The sequence below is a fragment of the Phyllobates terribilis genome, unplaced genomic scaffold (assembly GCF_046119375.1).
Source record: "Phyllobates terribilis strain yellow unplaced genomic scaffold, ASM4611937v1 Scaffold_7__3_contigs__length_470593459, whole genome shotgun sequence".
Taxonomy (NCBI): Eukaryota; Metazoa; Chordata; class Amphibia; order Anura; family Dendrobatidae; genus Phyllobates; species Phyllobates terribilis.
The window spans coordinates 92,776,178-92,794,991 of record NW_027362767.1 but is presented as its reverse complement, the minus strand read 5'-3'; the positions used below and the strand labels follow the sequence as shown (position 1 = coordinate 92,794,991).

The 18,814-nt window shown below is 48.0% G+C and overlaps 1 protein-coding gene across 1 annotated transcript in view; it reads right to left on the bottom strand.

Annotated features, from left to right (window-relative positions):
• The window catches only part of SUSD6 (sushi domain containing 6), a 47,583-nt gene extending 40,087 nt beyond the window's left edge, over nucleotides 1-7,496 (bottom strand). Inside the window, exons 1-2 of the mRNA XM_073638988.1 lie at nucleotides 7,339-7,496; nucleotides 1,770-1,927 (exon numbers count right to left, since the gene is read on the bottom strand). Coding sequence (XP_073495089.1) covers nucleotides 1,770-1,875 — 106 coding nt within the window. The 5' untranslated portion in view covers nucleotides 1,876-1,927; nucleotides 7,339-7,496. The remainder of the gene's footprint in view (nucleotides 1-1,769; nucleotides 1,928-7,338) is intronic.
• Nucleotides 7,497-18,814: the final 11,318 nt, after the last annotated feature.

The window sequence follows — 18,814 nt, the reverse complement described above, 5'->3', positions numbered from 1 at the left end:
ATGCTGGTCAGCCAAATTAATGTGTCAGCGGATCGCCATATTGGTTGTCTGTCCAATACACAGGAAAGTTCCCGTGCTCTCCTAGAGAAAGCCTCCGACAGACATCTCTGCCGGCGGCTTATCTGAACGCGAGAACAGTGAAATGAGACATGCCCGATCAACATCTCCCCCGACAATCAGTTGGCCGGCACCTCCATACAGTGTCGCCCAATCCCTTTGACATTGGCCGGTGCGGCCAACATTAGCCTAATATCTATGGATGGGCTTTAGAACTATCAGATTGTCAAATCCTTTGTTGTCTCCAATCTAAAAGAAAAAAACAAAACACACGTTTCTTGCCCCTGTTCAGTTTACCATGCACTGTTGTAGGGAGCTAAGGCCCATTATACAATTTACTAATTGGCCGAATGAGCGTTCATAACCATGCTCATTCCTGATCACTGGCCCATGCAAACAGCAAAGCAGTTGTCATTATATCATTATATGGATTATGCGGACCTAAAGATCATTGTTATTGGCAGTACATCCCCTTGTGTATGCAGAAGATGTGCTGCTGACAACGTGCATTACACATGGGGACCGAACCATCGCATTACTGATTCTTGATGCAAGGCATGAGGGGATGGAGCTACAAAATATCATTCCATGCAAAGGATAAATCTTGTTATTGCTTCAACTTTAGACCATCACCCAGGGAGTAATTGGTCCAGTAAAGCCTCACGATATAGACTTGGTTAGTAAAAGCCACACACACTATGAATAAGTCAGGCGATATCACATGGAACCTCTTGAGATCTTTTATATGGGGCCATTTAATGGCTACACAGCCCATAGGTGACTTATCAGACCATTTTGTACATGCCCTGGTTATATGGGGTTTGTTTTCAAGATTTGAGAAAGGAAAAAAAAAAAAAAAAAAAGCACAACAGAATTATGTCAAGCCTGCCTGATAATATGCCAATCAGCGGAAGCAATTTCCAACAAAACAAGAATAAAGTGATGACAAACATCAACATCATGGCTCTGAAGGCTAAACTGTGCTCAGATCTGTAAAACTATGGTGAAATACAAAGGGTTTTCTTTATTAAAAAAAAAGAAAAAAAAAAAAAAAGATTGAAGAGACGAGCCAGTGGATGAGAGAGACTACAATCTGATCATAGAGTTTCCTGCTACTAAAGGTCTATTTAGGGTCTGTGCACTTGTTGTGGTTTTGTCACATTTTTTTCTGCCAAGAAATGGCGCAAAAAAATCGGCTGCAAGCACTTAACATGTGCACATAACTTACACGATTATTGTGAACAAGTGTTCCTAGGCACAATAATCATGTAAAGAGGCTAACGAACCCCCGACGAACGAGCTACATGATCATTTGTTGCCTGAAATTGTCTTTTGGGATGCGCGAAAGATTGAAGCTGTCAGAAGTAAACAGGACTTGTGTTGCAGAGTACAATGACAGCCAGTGTGGACTAAACCTATTACTGATCGCTCAGCACATATCGTAAGCCAGGTCGGCCTGCGTGTCTGAAGCCGGGTTGGCCAGTGTGAACAGGCTATTAAACAGCAGACCAGTAAGCGTGTTGTGGTTGAGCGGTCATTTGACACTACATATCGAGCAGTGTAAGCGCACCTTCAGACTCTCAGCGATGAGATGTAATCTGTGGGGAGAACCCGGCATCAGTATTAAGGAATTTCATATTAGAACAAAGTGCTTCTGTCCCGGTGCAATGACTGGCTGAGGAAGGATGTGACCGGAGTGTAGACGCCCTTACCTGAGCTGAGGCTACACGGCAGACAGGAGAGCAGCAGGACCAATATTCCACTTCTACATGACCACACTTCACAACACTGAATTTGTCCCGGGATTCTGGGCCACATTTTACTGCCTCAGCAAATCAGTAAGCCAGGGGAGAGGTCACCGGCACCTCGTCTAGAAAAAGAAAAGAAGTGTTGCTTTCTTAACAAATGCAAAAAATGAAAAACAATATGTAAAAAGCAGAAGTTCTTTGTTGTAATTTGCATAATACATACAAACCACTGACATTAGCAGCTGCTACTGAGAGATCAGGGCTGCTGTCATTATCAGACGTGCTCTCATATCCTGGTCTGAAAGGGGTTGACCACTTTTGTTTTTTTTTTACTTAAGTACACATAGTTTGTGCTAGATAATCGTTTCTGCAATTTGGTTTCATTACACATTTTGCACAGTTTTGCTTCCCTGCACTTTAAAGGGGTTGTCCACTACGTGGATCTGAAAGTTTGGCGCTGATAAAAGCACCTATTCTCCCCTACCGCGCTGTTCCAGCAGTGTCAGCACTCAACCTCACAGGAGCCCCGGGTACACGTCAGGTCATACGAGCCCTGCGCCCAATCAGAACTAGCGTCACTGTCCCCGGGAACGCGAGTACCGACATCGATTAAAATACTGTAATATTAAATATATACATACATATAAAAAAGGTCACTTGGTGCAGCGGCTATAGAAATTAATGCAGTTTTATTGTGACACCTATACAATTGTAACAAGTTGAAAAAAAAAAAAAAGCAAAAAAAATATATTTTTTCAAAATTATCGAAGTAGTGTAGGTGTTGTGACACAGCCCTAATCACTTCTATAGCACCGACACAGTTAGATCTTCGGTCCCATAATGGCTGCTGCAGCCAAAGTTGGTCGTGTAGCCTAAAGCAAATGAGTGCCTTATGGAATCAATGGTGCTTGTTATGAGCAGTCCATATATAACTATTTAATTGGGAAGTAGTTTACAAAATGCCAACATACGCTATCGCAGCTGGCAAATTGTAATCTTCTTGCAAGTATTGTGTCCAAATACAGACAGCTTGTACACAAACAAAAAAAATCTCATTCAATTTTAATCCAAATCACTTATGAAACTCAAACTATTTTGTGCTTACATGAAAAATCACTGACGTCGGAATGAGGCCTAAAAGAAGTTTTTTCTAGCATTTGGCTTATTATATAGCTAGTTGGATCCCTCGAGTAGCTAGCTTTTTTTTCTTAATATCTCAAAACCTGCTGGACAAGCTGTATGGATGGAACAACCCACCCCCACAATGCAGAAATCCCTGAAATCAGTTCAGAGACCAAGTTTTAACATGCAACTTGAAAATAAGACCGCCACCTGCTCTCTGCTGACAAACCGCCATAAGCTAAAAAGCAAGCGATACAATGCAGGAATAAAAGGTCTATACATTCAGGATGGGTCTCGGACATATCAGAATACAAGCCTGGGGAAAATATTTTTTTTAAGGTTATTTTAAACAGCCAAAACAGGAGACAAAAGTGAAAGGTTTATCTTCTTACATCAAGTTGGACATACATACAAAAATTAAAGTTCTACATGAACTGCTATAAAGTTGGAATATTAATTGAAGAGAAAACTCATAAGTCACCTGTGACCATCAGAAAAAAATCCAAAATGTCACTTGCAATTTTTCCTTAATAGGGAGCAATTAATGATGAGTTATGGCCGTGCTTTTACATCTAGGCGCAAGTAGCGTCATATCATAAATATGCTGAAATGTTCTCCCATTAAGTCGTTTAATGCAGCTTCTTTCCACGTAATTCCATCACAAGAATACTGAGCAATTATCACTAATGGCAGCTATTGCAGTGCATGCCACCCTTTTTCCCATACCGACCCCCCCCCCCCCCCAAAAAAAGCCTACACTGCTGCCTGTGTGTCAGGATACAGCCGTTGTCACAGTTCATTCACCAATTAGTAAGGACAATCCTATAGGCATGGCCGGATCCTGTAGCAGGCAATTGACTTTGTTCCAGTGCACAGAATTGTGAGACACCAGATGAACAGGTAGTGGGAACATTTTTCCGATAAATCTAATTATCGGCAGTAAGGCCAGATGTACATATAGGGGTTAATAGGACCAGCAGATCGTCCTTCCGCCTGCAATTCCACAGTATATACACAAACAGGGGCTTCCGGGTGCTCAGACTCTTCCCACAAAACAGATTTCTTCATCCCTCTCCAGAAACTAGTGGAGCTCCAATATTCAGAAACTTTCTTTCCTTTTAGGGAGTATATATTATAATATATATATATATATATATATATATATAATATATAATATATATATATATTATATATATATATATATATATATATATATAATATATATATATATTATATATATTATATATATATATGTATATATATAATAGAAAAGAAAATAAATAATAAATTCAAAGCTTCAAATATCTGGGAATGAAATTCAGACAGAGCTCCAAATGCTTTTCTCAAGAACAAGGGGAAAAATGAGTCACTGTCAAGCTGCATTTATCCAATCAATGTCACGTCAAATGCCAAGAACTGTGACGAATGCCACAAATTGAAATCTATATCTTGCTGCGGAGAGGAGCCAAACAACATCCCCCGTTGGGGTTTCTCCTCAGTGTAAGGGGTGTATTCTCTTGGTGCAGTAAGCACTACCAATACCCACATTTTGTATATTTTTGGTTTGCCAAATATTATGGTCAGCTGTCTGGTTAAACATCATCCTAAGCTTGGTAGACAGGAGAGGTTAAAAGGGTTTCCACGAAAATATGTATATATTTTTAATGCCAAATGCCTCTCAGGCTACTTTAAAGTAATCCCCCAAAAAATTGCTTGCATTCGTTGATCCTCCAGCTGGTCCCATCCTGGCACTCACACACTGCGGATGATCACTGGCCGCAGCAGTGACCCGCCACTCACTATTGCTTGGCTCAGTGGGCATTTCCCGTGTGTCAATATGGAACTAGAGAACAGCAGAGACTGGGTGAGCACGGAACCGCCGATTAGGAGTAGCTTTTCTTTCATTAATTTAACCAGTCTGGCAGGCAGCACGTGGGACAATTTTGTAGTTCCCATGATGACTACCATTTTTTCACCCCTCTTGTTAACTTCCAGCAACTTATAGGGAGCGATGACTAACAAGCAACTCTGATCGGCCCCAGGAAAACACGTAGATGAGCCCGAATGATTAGGAGACATACCTGGACTAGACCCCTTCAGTAGGTCGCCACCAGTGGGGGTTCTTTCCAGTGTTATAACTAGCGCTGACAGACAGCTGCCATGTTTGTAACCAATGCAACCACTCACATTCTCTGCAACATCCTTCTCTAATAAGTTACCCATTGTTCCCTACACATAAGGCGCTTTCATTTCATTTTCACTCTGGTCGACTTCCTGCATTGTGTTCTCGCACCCCGATCAATGTCACACACACAAGAACTCCCTTATCCTATATCTAGCAACTTCTTCCTAAGCTTCCTGCCCTATAACATGAAACAAGGAAGTCAAGTGTTACTTTTAGTTGCAAAAGCAATATAATGCCACCAACCCCCTGCTGCAGACAGCTATTCTGAGAATGTTCCCACAGTTATAGGATCAGTTCTGATGTCGTTATATTATAGTAATTGCTATTAAAACAAGTCATTCTGGAGCTATGTACACTTCCCCTACAGTTCTGAAGTTCCAGACGGAATGTTCTCAAAGAACGGACTAAAAACAGTTTGGTTTCGCTGGCACCACTCTGATCTCTGCACATTAAGTACAACATGGCTGTAGCAGCTTCCTTGTTAACAGAGGAAATGATTGCACTGATACAACACAGGGCAGAGCAAGAACCATAAAACTTCAAGCAGCTTTATTGCTTCTCATTTAGGCCAAGGATTTTACTGCAGCCAAAAGGGGAGGGGGACAGTAAAAAGGATGGATGTGTAACCCATCCCTATCCAAATTCCCAGGAAGTAATTATGGGGAAGGTCTCATCATCTGGAGGCTCTCCTAAAATGTCAGGAGCTGAATCCAGAGCAATGGAGATCCACATCTTCATGGGGATTGATAGGAATCCAGCAAATCTAACACTTGCCAGTATGGGTAACATGCAAGAGAAAATCATAGAGGCATCTGTATCCCAATTATGAAGTATGGATGTCAAGTTTTCACACATCCATTTTTTTGTGCGTCAATGGTCTACGAAACAAAAAAAAAAAAAGTGGTATGTTCCACTTTGATTCAAGTCGCAGATCAAAATTGCCCCTTTAAGTCTGTGTCCGTGAAAATGTAGGACAGCTGATCACGCCAATGATATCTGTGTGCTGTTCACTTTCTTTTTTGCAGAATTCAAGAACAATTGATGGAACATTGGGTGTAAAAACAGGGACACTGACCAAAAACAAGTCTGGTTTGTCCTAGTGAGACTATCCCTTTAAATTAACATCACAGGTTCAACAATGAACGTGCTGAAAGAATAGACGGAGTAGTCACTGCCTCTTCCACAAAAAGAATACGCATAACTAAACTGCATGAAGGACATAACCAGCACTTCTGCTTCAGCGAACATGCCCAAGAATAAAGAAGTCATATGTACAAGTCATGTGTATAGACCACAGCGTGTAAGGACTACAGCACCCAACATCACTACACGACACCAATCAGACATTACAGGACAAAGTACAGACCACTGCCAGGAGCCATAACAATGAAGATCAGTGGGTGAGAGCCAACAGGACCGAGTACACAGGCACCACAGCCAATAACACCGCCTGCAATGCACTATAGGCTATTATGCTCAGCGCCACGGACCGGCGTTACGTGTGCCGCGCGTGTGCTCAGCGCCACGGACCGGTGTTACGTGTGCCACGCGTGTGCTCAGCGCCACGGACCGGTGTTACGTGTGCCGCGCGTGTGCTCAGCGCCACGGACCGGTGTTACGTGTGCCGCGCGTGTGCTCAGCGCCACGGACCGGTGTTACGTGTGCCGCGCGTGTGCTCAGCGCCACGGACCGGTGTTACGTGTGCCGCGCATGTGCTCAGCCCTACGGACAGGCGTTACTTCTGCCGCGCGTATGCTCAGCCCTACGGACCGGCGTTACGCCTGTGCTGTATGTTCAGGACTGCAGGCTTTTACTACATACACTCTGCATACTTGGCACAGCCTACAGCGCTGAGCATACCAGAGGCAACAATAGTCTATAGTGCTGGGTACAAACACATTTTTTACTCACTTATATAGCACCATTAATTCCACAGCGCTTTACAGACATCATCCCTGTCCCCATCGGGGCTCACAATCTACATTCCACTTGGAGTGTGTATATATATATATATATATATATATATATATATATATATATATATATATATACACACACACACACACACACCATGTACACAGTATACACACAAATCCAGGGCATACCACACAAAGCTCGCACACACTGTATACAGCACACACACACAATATAGGTGTCTTACACAGCACACATTGCTGGCTGCACAGTATACACACAGCACACAGTATATACAGGCTCCGCACTCACCGGCTGCTCCCGGCTCCTCAGCCTCGGTGTCACAGTGTCGCCCGGTTACGGTGTATCAGTCCTTCCGTAGCTGTTCCGTCTTGTTCTACTCCCGGAAGTGACGTCGGCACTTGGGCGTGGCTCTCGCCTCCGCTCCTCCCCCTGACGTCCATTTCTGGCTGGGTTATTGTGTCACCACAGTATGGCGGCCGCGTCCTCCTCTGTGCGCGCCGTCGCTGGGCGTGTCCTGGAGAGAGAGAGATGCGATGACGCAGAAGTCACGTGCACTAGAGCCGTCACGTGATCCGCCATGTATATACACATAGCTCGGCGCTGACCGTACCACTTGCTCTGCTGCTGTGTTACACTGTAGCTGTGCCTCATTTTCTCCTCAGGGTCTTACTGCCGGGTCCAGCTTATGTTTGGGCCACACATTTCTGGCTCTGTCAGCTCTTATGTCTGAGCCACTCACTGTGGGCGCTGTCTGAGCTCGTTTTTGGCAGCGTCCATCTTTTTGAAGCTACCTAAAAACACAGTCGACCACATAAAAGTGTGTTCCCCTGAAGACGGCAGAGAGTGTGCTGGAGAAAAAGATATATTTTTTCAATTATAGGTTATCTGTCACCAGCTTTTTTCCCCCTAATCTGAAAGCAGCATAATATAGAGACAGAGACCCTGATTCCAGCGATGTGTCACTTACCAGCCCGCTTGCTGTGGTTTCAATAAAATTACTGTTTTATCAGCATCAGATTATCACTAGAGACTAGTAAACCTGCTGCCATGTAGGCCAACCCCGCCCCCACCACTGATTGTCAGCTTTCTGCCAATGCACAGTGTACACAGAAAGTGGCCAATCAGTGGTGTGGACAGGGTTATACAGAGCTCAGCATTTTATCACAATGTCAGTAAACTGCTCAGTAAGAGACACATCGCAGGAACCAGGGTCTCTGTCCCTACATCATGCTGCTTTCAGATAGGAAAGCAAAAACCTGGTGACAGATTGCCTTTAAGACAATCTGCCAATTTATTTATTTTCGATACATTGCAACAATAAAACTATGGAGGTGTAAACATTTTCATCAGCCAGTTATATTTCTCATTGATAATGTCACTAAGGCAAGGTTCACACTGCATCCTGCGGAGGTTCACACTGCGTCCGGCGGAAGTTCACACTGCGTCCGGCAGAAGTTCACACTGCGTCCGGCAGAAGTTCACACTGCGTCCGGCGGAGGTTCACACTGCGTCCAGCAGAAGTTCACACTGCGTCCGGCGGAAGTTCACACTGCGTCCGGCAGAAGTTCACACTGCGTCCGGCAGAAGTTCACACTGCGTCCGGCAGAAGTTCACACTGCGTCCGGTGGAAGTTCACACTGCGTCCGGCAGAAGTTCACACTGCGTCCAGCAGAAGTTAACACTGCGTCCGGCGGAAGTTCACACTGCGTCCAGCGAAGGTTCACACTGCGTCCAGCAGAAGTTCACACTGCGTCCGGCGGAAGTTCACACTGCGTCCAGCGAAGGTTCACACTGCGTCCGGCAGAAGTTCACACTGCGTCCAGCGGAAGTTCACACTGCGTCCAGCGGAAGTTCACACTGCGTCCAGCGAAGGTTCACACTGCGTCCAGCAGAAGTTCACACTGCGTCCGGCGGAAGTTCACACTGCGTCCGGCGAAGGTTCACACTGCGTCCAGCAGAAGTTCACACTGCGTCCAGCAGAAGTTCACACTGCGTCCAGCGGAAGTTCACACTGCGTCCAGCGAAGGTTCACACTGCGTCCAGCAGAAGTTCACACTGCGTCCGGCGGAGGTTCACACTGCGTCCGGCGGAAGTTCACACTGCGTCCGGCAGAAGTTCACACTGCGTCCGGCAGAAGTTCACACTGCGTCCAGGGGAAGTTCACACTGCGTCCAGCGAAGGTTCACACTGCGTCCAGCAGAAGTTCACACTGCGTCCAGCAGAAGTTCACACTGCGTCCGGCGGAAGTTCACACTGCGTCCAGCGAAGGTTCACACTGCGTCCGGCAGAAGTTCACACTGCGTCCGGCGGAAGTTTACACTGCGTCCGGCGGAAGTTCACACTGCGTCCAGCGAAGGTTCACACTGCGTCCAGCAGAAGTTCACACTGCATCCGGCGGAAGTTCACACTGCGTCCGGCGGAGGTTCACACTGCGTCCGGCGGAGGTTCACACTGCGTCCGGCAGAAGTTCACACTGCGTCCAGCGGAAGTTCACACTGCGTCCGGCGGAAGTTCACACTGCTTCCAGCGGAAGTTCACACAGCGTCTAGCGAAGGTTCACACTGCGTCCAGCAGAAGTTCACACTGCGTCCGGCGGAAGTTCACACTGCGTCCGGCGGAAGCTCACACTGCGTCCGGCGGAGGTTCACACTGCGTCCAGCAGAAGTTCACACTGCGTCCGGCGGAGGTTCACACTGCATCCGGCGGAGGTTCACACTGCATCCGGCGGAGGTTCACACTGCATCCGGCGGAAGTTCACACTGCGTCCAGCGGAAGTTCACACTGCGTCCAGCGGAAGTTCACACTGCGTCCGGCAGAGGTTCACACTGCATCCGGCGGAGGTTCACACTGCGTCCGGCAGAGGTTCATCCGCGTCCGGCAGAGGTTCACACTGCGTCCGGCGGAGGTTCAAACTGCGTCCAGCGGAAGTTCACACTGCGTCCGGCAGAGGTTCACACTGCGTCCAGCGGAAGTTCACACTGGGTCCAGCGGAAGTTCACACTGGGTCCAGAGGAAGTTCACACTGGATCCAGCGGAAGTTCACACTGCGTCCGGCAAAGGTTCACACTGCATCCGGCGGAGGTTCACACTGCGTCCGGCAAAGGTTCACACTGCGTCCGGCGGAGGTTCACACTGCGTCCAGCAGAAGTTCACACTGCGTCCGGCAGAAGTTCATACTGTGTCCAGCAGAAGTTCACACTGCGTCCGGCAGAAGTTCACACTGCGTCCGGCAGAAGTTCTCACTGCGTCCAGCGGAAGTTCACACTGCGTCCAGCGGAAGTTCACACTATGTCCAGCAGAAATTCACACTGCGTCCGGCGGAGGTTCACACTGCATCCGGCGGAGGTTCACACTGCGTCCGGCAGAAGTTCACACTGCGTCCAGCGGAAGTTCACACTGCGTCTGGCGGAAGTTCACACTGTGTCCGGCGGAAGTTCACACTGCGTCCGGCAGAGGTTCACACTGCATCCGGCGGAGGTTCACACTGCGTCCGGCAGAGGTTCACCCGCGTCCGGCAGAGGTTCACACTGCGTCCGGCGAAGGTTCACACTGCGTCCAGCGGAAGTTCACACTGGGTCCAGCGGAAGTTCACACTGGGTCCAGAGGAAGTTCACACTGGGTCCAGCGGAAGTTCACACTGCGTCCGGCAAAGGTTCACACTGCATCCGGCGGAGGTTCACAGTGCGTCCGGCAAAGTTTCACACTGCGTCCGGCGGTGGTTCACACTGCGTCCAGCAGAAGTTCACACTGCGTCCAGCGGAAGTTCACACTGCGTCCAGTGAAGGTTCACACTGCATCCAGCAGAAGTTCACACTGCGTCCGGCGGAAGTTCATACTGCGTCCAGCGAAGGTTCACACTGCGTCCAGCGAAGGTTCATACTGCGTCCGGCAGAAGTTCACACTGCGTCCGGCGGAAGTTTACACTGCGTCCGGCAGAAGTTCATACTGTGTCCAGCAGAAGTTCACACTGCGTCCGGCAGAAGTTCACACTGCGTCCGGCAGAAGTTCTCACTGCGTCCAGCGGAAGTTCACACTGCGTCCAGCGGAAGTTCACACTATGTCCAGCAGAAATTCACACTGCGTCCGGCGGAGGTTCACACTGCATCCGGCGGAGGTTCACACTGCGTCCGGCAGAAGTTCACACTGCGTCCCACTGCATCCGGCGGAGGTTCATACTGCGTCCGGCAGAAGTTCACACTGCGTCCAGCGGACGTTCACACTGCGTCCGGCAGAAGTTCACACTGCGTCCAGCGGAAGTTCACACTGCGTCCGGCAGAGGTTCACACTGCGTCCGGCAGAGGTTCACACTGCGTCCAGCAGAAGTTCACACTGCGTCCAGCGGAAGTTCACACTGCGTCCGGTGGAGGTTCACATTGCGTCCAGCGGAAGTTCACACTGCATCCGGCAGAGGTTCACACTGCGTCCGGCAGAAGTTCACACTGGGTCCAGCGGAAGTTCACACTGCGTCCGGCAAAGGTTCACACTGCGTCCGGCGGAGATTCACACTGCGTCCGGCAAAGGTTCACGCTGCGTCCAGCAGAAGTTCACACTGCGTCCGGCAGAAGTTCACACTGCGTCCGGCAGAAGTTCATACTGCGTCCAGCAGAAGTTCACACTGCGTCCGGCAGAAGTTCACACTGCGTCCGGCAGAAGTTCTCACTGCGTCCGGCAGAAGTTCACACTGCGTCCAGCGGAAGTTCACACTATGTCCAGCAGAAATTCACACTGCGTCCGGCGGAGGTTCACACTGCATCCGGCGGAGGTTCACACTGCGTCCGGCAGAAGTTCACACTGCGTCCAGCGGAAGTTCACACTGCGTCCGGCAGAAGTTCACACTGCGTCCGGCAGAGGTTCACACTGCATCCGGCGGAGGTTCACACTGCGTCCGGCAGAGGTTCACCCGCGTCCGGCAGAGGTTCACACTGCGTCCGGTGGAGGTTCACACTGCGTCCAGCGGAAGTTCACACTGCGTCCGGCAGAAGTTCACACTGGGTCCAGCGGAAGTTCACACTGGGTCCAGCGGAAGTTCACACTGCGTCCGGCAAAGGTTCACACTGCATCCGGCGGAGGTTCACACTGCGTCTGGCAAAGGTTCACACTGCGTCCGGCGGAGGTTCACACTGCATCCAGCGAAAGTTCACACTGCGTCCGGCGGAAGTTCATACTGCGTCCAGCAGAAGTTCACACTGCGTCCGGCAGAAGTTCACACTGCGTCCGGCAGAAGTTCTCACTGCGTCCAGCGGAAGTTCACACTGCGTCCAGCGGAAGTTCACACTATGTCCAGCAGAAATTCACACTGCGTCCGGCGGAGGTTCACACTGCATCCGGCGGAGGTTCATACTGCGTCCGGCAGAAGTTCACACTGCGTCCAGCGGAAGTTCACACTGCGTCCGGCAGAAGTTCACACTGCGTCCAGCGGAAGTTCACACTGCGTCCGGCAGAGGTTCACACTGCGTCCGGCAGAGGTTCACACTGCGTCCAGCAGAAGTTCACACTGCGTCCAGCGGAAGTTCACACTGCGTCCGGTGGAGGTTCACACTGCGTCCAGCGGAAGTTCACACTGCGTCCGGCAGAGGTTCACACTGCATCCGGCAGAAGTTCACACTGGGTCCAGCGGAAGTTCACACTGCGTCCGGCAAAGGTTCACACTGCGTCCGGCGGAGATTCACACTGCGTCCGGCAAAGATTCACACTGCGTCCGGCGGAGGTTCACATTGCGTCCAGCAGAAGTTCACACTGCGTCCGGCAGAAGTTCACACTGCGTCCAGCGGAAGTTCACAGAGCGTCCAGCGAAGGTTCACACTGCGTCCAGCGGAAGTTCACACTGCATCCGGCGGAGGTTCACACTGCGTCCGGCAGAAGTTCACACTGTGGCCAGCGGAAGTTCACACTGCGCCCGGCGGAGGTTCACACTGCGTCCAGCAGAAGTTCACACTGCGTCCGGCGGAGGTTCACAAAGCGTCCGGCGGAGGTTCACACTGCGTCCAGCAGAAGTTCACACTGCATCCAGCAGAAGTTCACACAGCGTCCGGCGGAGGTTCACACTGCGTCCAGCGGAAGTTCACACAGCGTCCGGCGGAGGTTCACACTGCGTCCAGCGGAGGTTCACACTGCGTCCGGCGGAGGTTAACACTACGTCCAGCAGAAGTTCACACTGCGTCCAGCGGAAGTTCACACAGCGTCCGGCGGAGGTTCACACTGTGTCCAGCAGAAATCCTGAACAATGGGATTCAGATGTTCCCTCTTCTTATTACCGTTCAAATGGATCCGCTGTGCTCACCTGCCGCGGTGTCCTTCTTTTCAAAGGAAGATGTTAGAGATTTTTATTGTGTCCTATGTACGGAGCATATATATGTACTGTGTATGTACTACATATTGTTTTCTGATTCTTATATATTGTTTTGCTTATGGATCTTAACGAGAGTATAACAGAACACCCCCCCTTTCCATTCCAAATAATGCCTTCAATACTTTTATACAATTATTTATGCAATCTGTTGGCCCCCAAAATAAAATACGCAGTTTTAATTCATATGCAAATTAGATTTAAAGGGAACCTATCAGCAGGTTCTTGTATCATAAACCATCACATCTATGTTAGGTCATTGTAATTCAGATTACATCTATACCTTTTTTTTATATCCTTGCATACGTTCCAAAATAATCCCTTATCCATTTTTTATGTAGATAAGGCACAAGTGCAGGGGGCGTGGTCATGCACTTAAAGCTCTCCGTCCTCTTTACATCCTTCCCTGCCAGTCACCACCTGAAGTTCCCTGATTGACAGGTCACTCTTGTCTCAGTAACAGAGGAGGTGAGAAAGACCTAACACTTCAAACTCCATTGAAGTAAGACCCACCTGCAGAACCTAAGTAATTACAGCAGGGAGATTTCCTAAGAACAAGACACTAAGCCTGAGATTCATTTACGTAGAGGCAAGGAAGTATGCTTCCAAACCAAAGAGCTTCCTCTGATCAAAAAAATATTTCTAGACCTTTTGGAGCCAGTGGTCAGTGGTGAATATTGGAGTCTGCATCAATCCAATATTTATGGGAGATATATTTTCAGCGTCGCAGTGAAGGGAACTACATAACACATTCACTCACATCACCGTAAGGTCAGCAGAATCCCTCCAACTTAATAGTGGTCCAATTGATGTTGCTATCCATGCCATGTTAAATCTCTATAGACAGATAAAATCACAATAATAAATATGACAACAATATCTACCACCTGGGACCTCCAGGGGGGAAGATATCCCGAACGTTAGGGATCTCATAAATTTCTAACAGACCTAGTACATCCCACAACCAGCCCCCATATGAGCTCACCAAAGTGAGGTATGAGGGCGTAACCTTGAGCTAATAAAAATCGGAGTTTAGATGTCTGTCATTGTTCATTCTGGAAGCCATAAGTTCCCTGTGAAAGTGTTTCATTTTCCCAATCTGAGTGCTTCCCTCCGCTAAGCTCTGAGTCATTTCTGTGACATCAGGTTTACTAATTCTCTTTTGTTATTTCTTTTTATTTTACCTAATTGTATATACTATATTGTTTTGTTCCCATGTTGTATCATCTTTGTATATTTTTATAAACACTGCCTACTTTTCTGTATTAAATATATAAAATGTAACAGCTCTCTTCCTCTTGCGCTGTAAATTGCACCACTGAAGCCAATACGGGTGTCCAGTCGGCCTGTATATAAACGATTGGTGATGGCAGATAACAGTGGTTCCTTTTTTGTTATTGTGGAGCTAGCAGTGACTGTACATGGTATATATATATATATATATATATATATATATATATATATATATATATATACAGTACAGACCAAAAGTTTGGACACACCTCATTTAAAGATTTTTCTGTATTTTCTTGACTTTGAAAATAGAACATTCACACTGAAGGCATCAAAACTATGAATTAACACATGTGGAATTATATACTTAACAAAAAAGTGTGAAACAACTGAAAATATGTCTTATATTCTAGGTTCTTCAAAGTAGCCACCTTTTGCTTTGATGACTGCTTTGCACACTCTTGGCATTCTCTTGATGAGCTTCAAGAGGTAGTCACCGGAAATGGTTTTCACGTCACAGGTGTGTCCTGTCCGGTTTAATAAGTGGGATTTCTTGCCTTATAAATGGGGTTGGGACCATCAGTTCTGTTGTGCAGAAGTCAGGTGGATACACAGCTGATAGTCCTACTGAATAGACTGTTAGAATTTGTATTATGGCAAGAAAAAAGCAGCTAAGTAAAGAAAAACGAGTGGCCATCATTACTTTAAGAAATGAAGGTCAGTCAGTCTGAAAAATTGGGCAAACTTTGAATGTGTCCCCAAGTACAGTTGCAAAAACCATCAAGCGCTACAAAGAAACTGGCTCACATGAGGACCGCCTCAGGAAAGGAAGACCAAGAGTCATCTCTGCTTCTGAGGATAAGTTTATCTGAGTCACCAGCCTCAGAAATCGCAGGTTAACAGCAGCTCAGGTTAGAGACCTGGTCAATGCCACACAGAGTTCTAGCAGCAGACACATCTCTACAACAACTGTTAAGAGGAGACTTTGTGCAGCAGGCCTTCATGGTAAAATAGCTGCTAGGAAACCACTGCTAAGGACAGGCAATAAACAGAAGAGACTTGTTTGGGCTAAAGAACACAAGGAATGGACATTAGACAAGTGGAAATCTGTGCTTTGGTCTGATGAGTCCAAATTTGAGATCTTTGGTTCCAACCACCGTGTCTTTGTGCGACGCAGAAAAGGTGAATAGATGGACTCTACATGCCTGGTTCCCACCGTGAAGCATGGAGGAGGAGGTGTGATGGTGTGGGGGTGCTTTTCTGGTGACACTGTTGGGGATTTATTCAAAATTGAAGGCATACTGAACCAGCATGGCTACCACAGCATCTTGCAGCGGCATGCTATTCCATCCGGTTTGCGTTTAGTTGGACCATCATTTATTTTTCAACAGGACAATGAACCCAAACACACCTCCAGGCTGTGTAAGGGCTATTTGACCAAGATGGAGAGTGATTGGGTGCTACGCCAGATGACCTGGCCTCCACAGTCACCAGACCTAAACCCAATCGAGATGGTTTGGGGTGAGCTGTACCGCAGAGTGAAGGCAAAAAGGTACAACAAGTGCTAAGCATCTCTGGGAACTCCTTCAAGATTGTTGGAAGACCATTTCCGGTGACTACCTCTTGAAGCTCATCAAGAGAATGCCAAGAGTGTGCAAAGCAGTCATCAAAGCAAAAGGTGGTTACTTTGAAGAACCTAGAATATAAGACATATTTTCAGTTGTTTCACACTTTTTTGTTAAGTATATAATTCCACATGTGTTAATTCATAGTTTTGATGCCTTCAGTGTGAATGTACAATTTTCAAAGTCATGAAAATACAGAAAAATCTTTAAATGAGAAGGTGTGTCCAAACTTTTGGTCTGTACTGTATATATATATATATATATCTATATATATATATATATATAGCCATGGTCACAGATACCGAAGAGAAATATATATATAGTACAATGCAAAGATTTCACTTCTTACATTACATGAGTGATATCTATTGCAAATTCCACAATAGCTTAGAAACCGGTGAATCGCTCTACACAGTATACTGGCCCCCATAAAATGCTCCATACAGGATACTGGTCCCCATATAACGCTCCATACAGGATACTGGCCCCCATATAACGCTCCATACAGAATACTGGCCCCCATATAACGCTCCATACAGAATACTGGCTCCCATATAACGCTCCATACAGGATACTGGCCCCCATATAATGCTCCATACAGAATACTGGCCCCCATATAACGCTCCATACAGAATATTGGCCCCCATATAACGCTCCATACAGGATACTGGCCCCCATATAATACTCCATACAGAATACTGGCCCCCATAAAATGCTCCATACAGAATACTGGCCCCCATATAACGCTCCATACGGAATACTGGCCCCCATATAACACTCCATACAGGATACTGGCCCCCATATAACGCTCCATACAGAATACTGGCCCCCATATAACGCTCCATGCAGGATACTGGTCCCCATATAATGCTCCATGCAGGATACTGGCCCCCATATAACGCTCCATGCAGGATACTGGCCCCCATATAGCATTCCATGCAGGATACTGGCCCCCGTATAACGCTCCATACAGAATAATGGCCCCCATATAACGCTCCATGCAGGCTGTTCCCCACACATAATGCCTCATGCAGGCTGTCCCCCCCCCACATAATGCCCCACGCAGGCTGTTCCCCCCACATAATGCCCCATGCAGGCTGTTCCCCCCAAATAATGGCCCATGCAGGCTGTTCCCCCCATATAATGCCCCATGTAGGATGTCACCCCCCTTATAATGCCCCATGCAGGATGACACCCCCCCTTCCTTATAATGCCCCATGCAGGATGTCACACACCCCCTCCCTTATAATGCCCCATGCAGGATGTCACCCCCCTCCCTTATAATGCCCCATGCAGGATGTCACCCCCCCCTTATAATGCCTCATGCAGGATGTCACCCCCCCTTATAATGCCTCATGCAGGATGTCACATCCCCCTCCCTTATAATGCCCCATGCAGGATGTCACACACACCCCCTCCCTTATAATGCCCCATGCAGGATGTCACCCCCCCTCCCTTATAATGCCCAATGCAGGATGTCACCCCCCCATATAATGCCCCATGCAGGATGTCATACCCCCCCTTATAATGCCCCATGCAGGATGTCACAAACACCCCCCTTATAATGCCCCATGCAGGATGTCACACACCCCCACCTCACCCCCCTCGCTTATACTGCCACAGGCCTCCATACAATAAAAAAAAAATCAAATACCAACCTCACGTCTCACCTGCTGCCTCTGCTCCGGACTCCAGCGTCGCCGGGCTCATCCCGCTCTGCGCTGTGTGACTGCTCAGGAGAGAGCGCGGTGTAGAGACGTCACCGCGCCCTCTGACCTGAGACGTCACAGTGCAGCAGCCGCGGAGGATGCAGGAGCTGCTGCGGAGGCACGGGGAGGGGTAAGTATTGTGCCGGGTGCCGGGACCCTGAGCAAGCGGGGGGGAGCAGGCGCTGGCACCGCTCTCCTCCGCTCACAGGTCCCATAGCGCGCGGGGTGCCCAACGGTGAGGGGCCCCCCCGCCTGCTCAGGGCCCTGGCATTTGCCTGGGTGCTGACGCCAGCTCTGGTGTGCGGCATGCGTCCCTGATTCTAGGGGGGGGCAGCTGCCCCCCCCTGCCCCACGGTGGGTACGCCCATGATATATTCCATGCATTGGAATCGGAGGTGTATGTACCATACGCTCACTGTGAGTGCCCCAATAACAGGCCTACTTGTGGAAGCAGCCGTGGCCTCATTCATCCCACGTCAGTCAATTGTGTAATAGTCCGGACAATTGGAGGCAGCAGAGTTGCATCCCATGACAAACTAGTGGCAGAGGTGGGATCTGGGTGATCTCTTCAGTGTCATCTGTGACAAAGTGGTAACAGTGGTGGATCTGTGTGACCGCCGCCAGCTGTTATGCTTCACAGTCTGCATAATATAGAAGGTACAAAAATGTGCGGTAACAGTATATATAAGGATGCCATCCATATCCATATGTGTTCCCTTGTCAAAGCCACAGCTGAAACACGCGTTGGGGTGCGGCACACCCGCTCCGGAGTTTGTATTTTATTTAATTGAAGTTAGTATAGGAGCACTGGGTCTCTATTGACTGGACTGACCATTATGGATTATATTTAA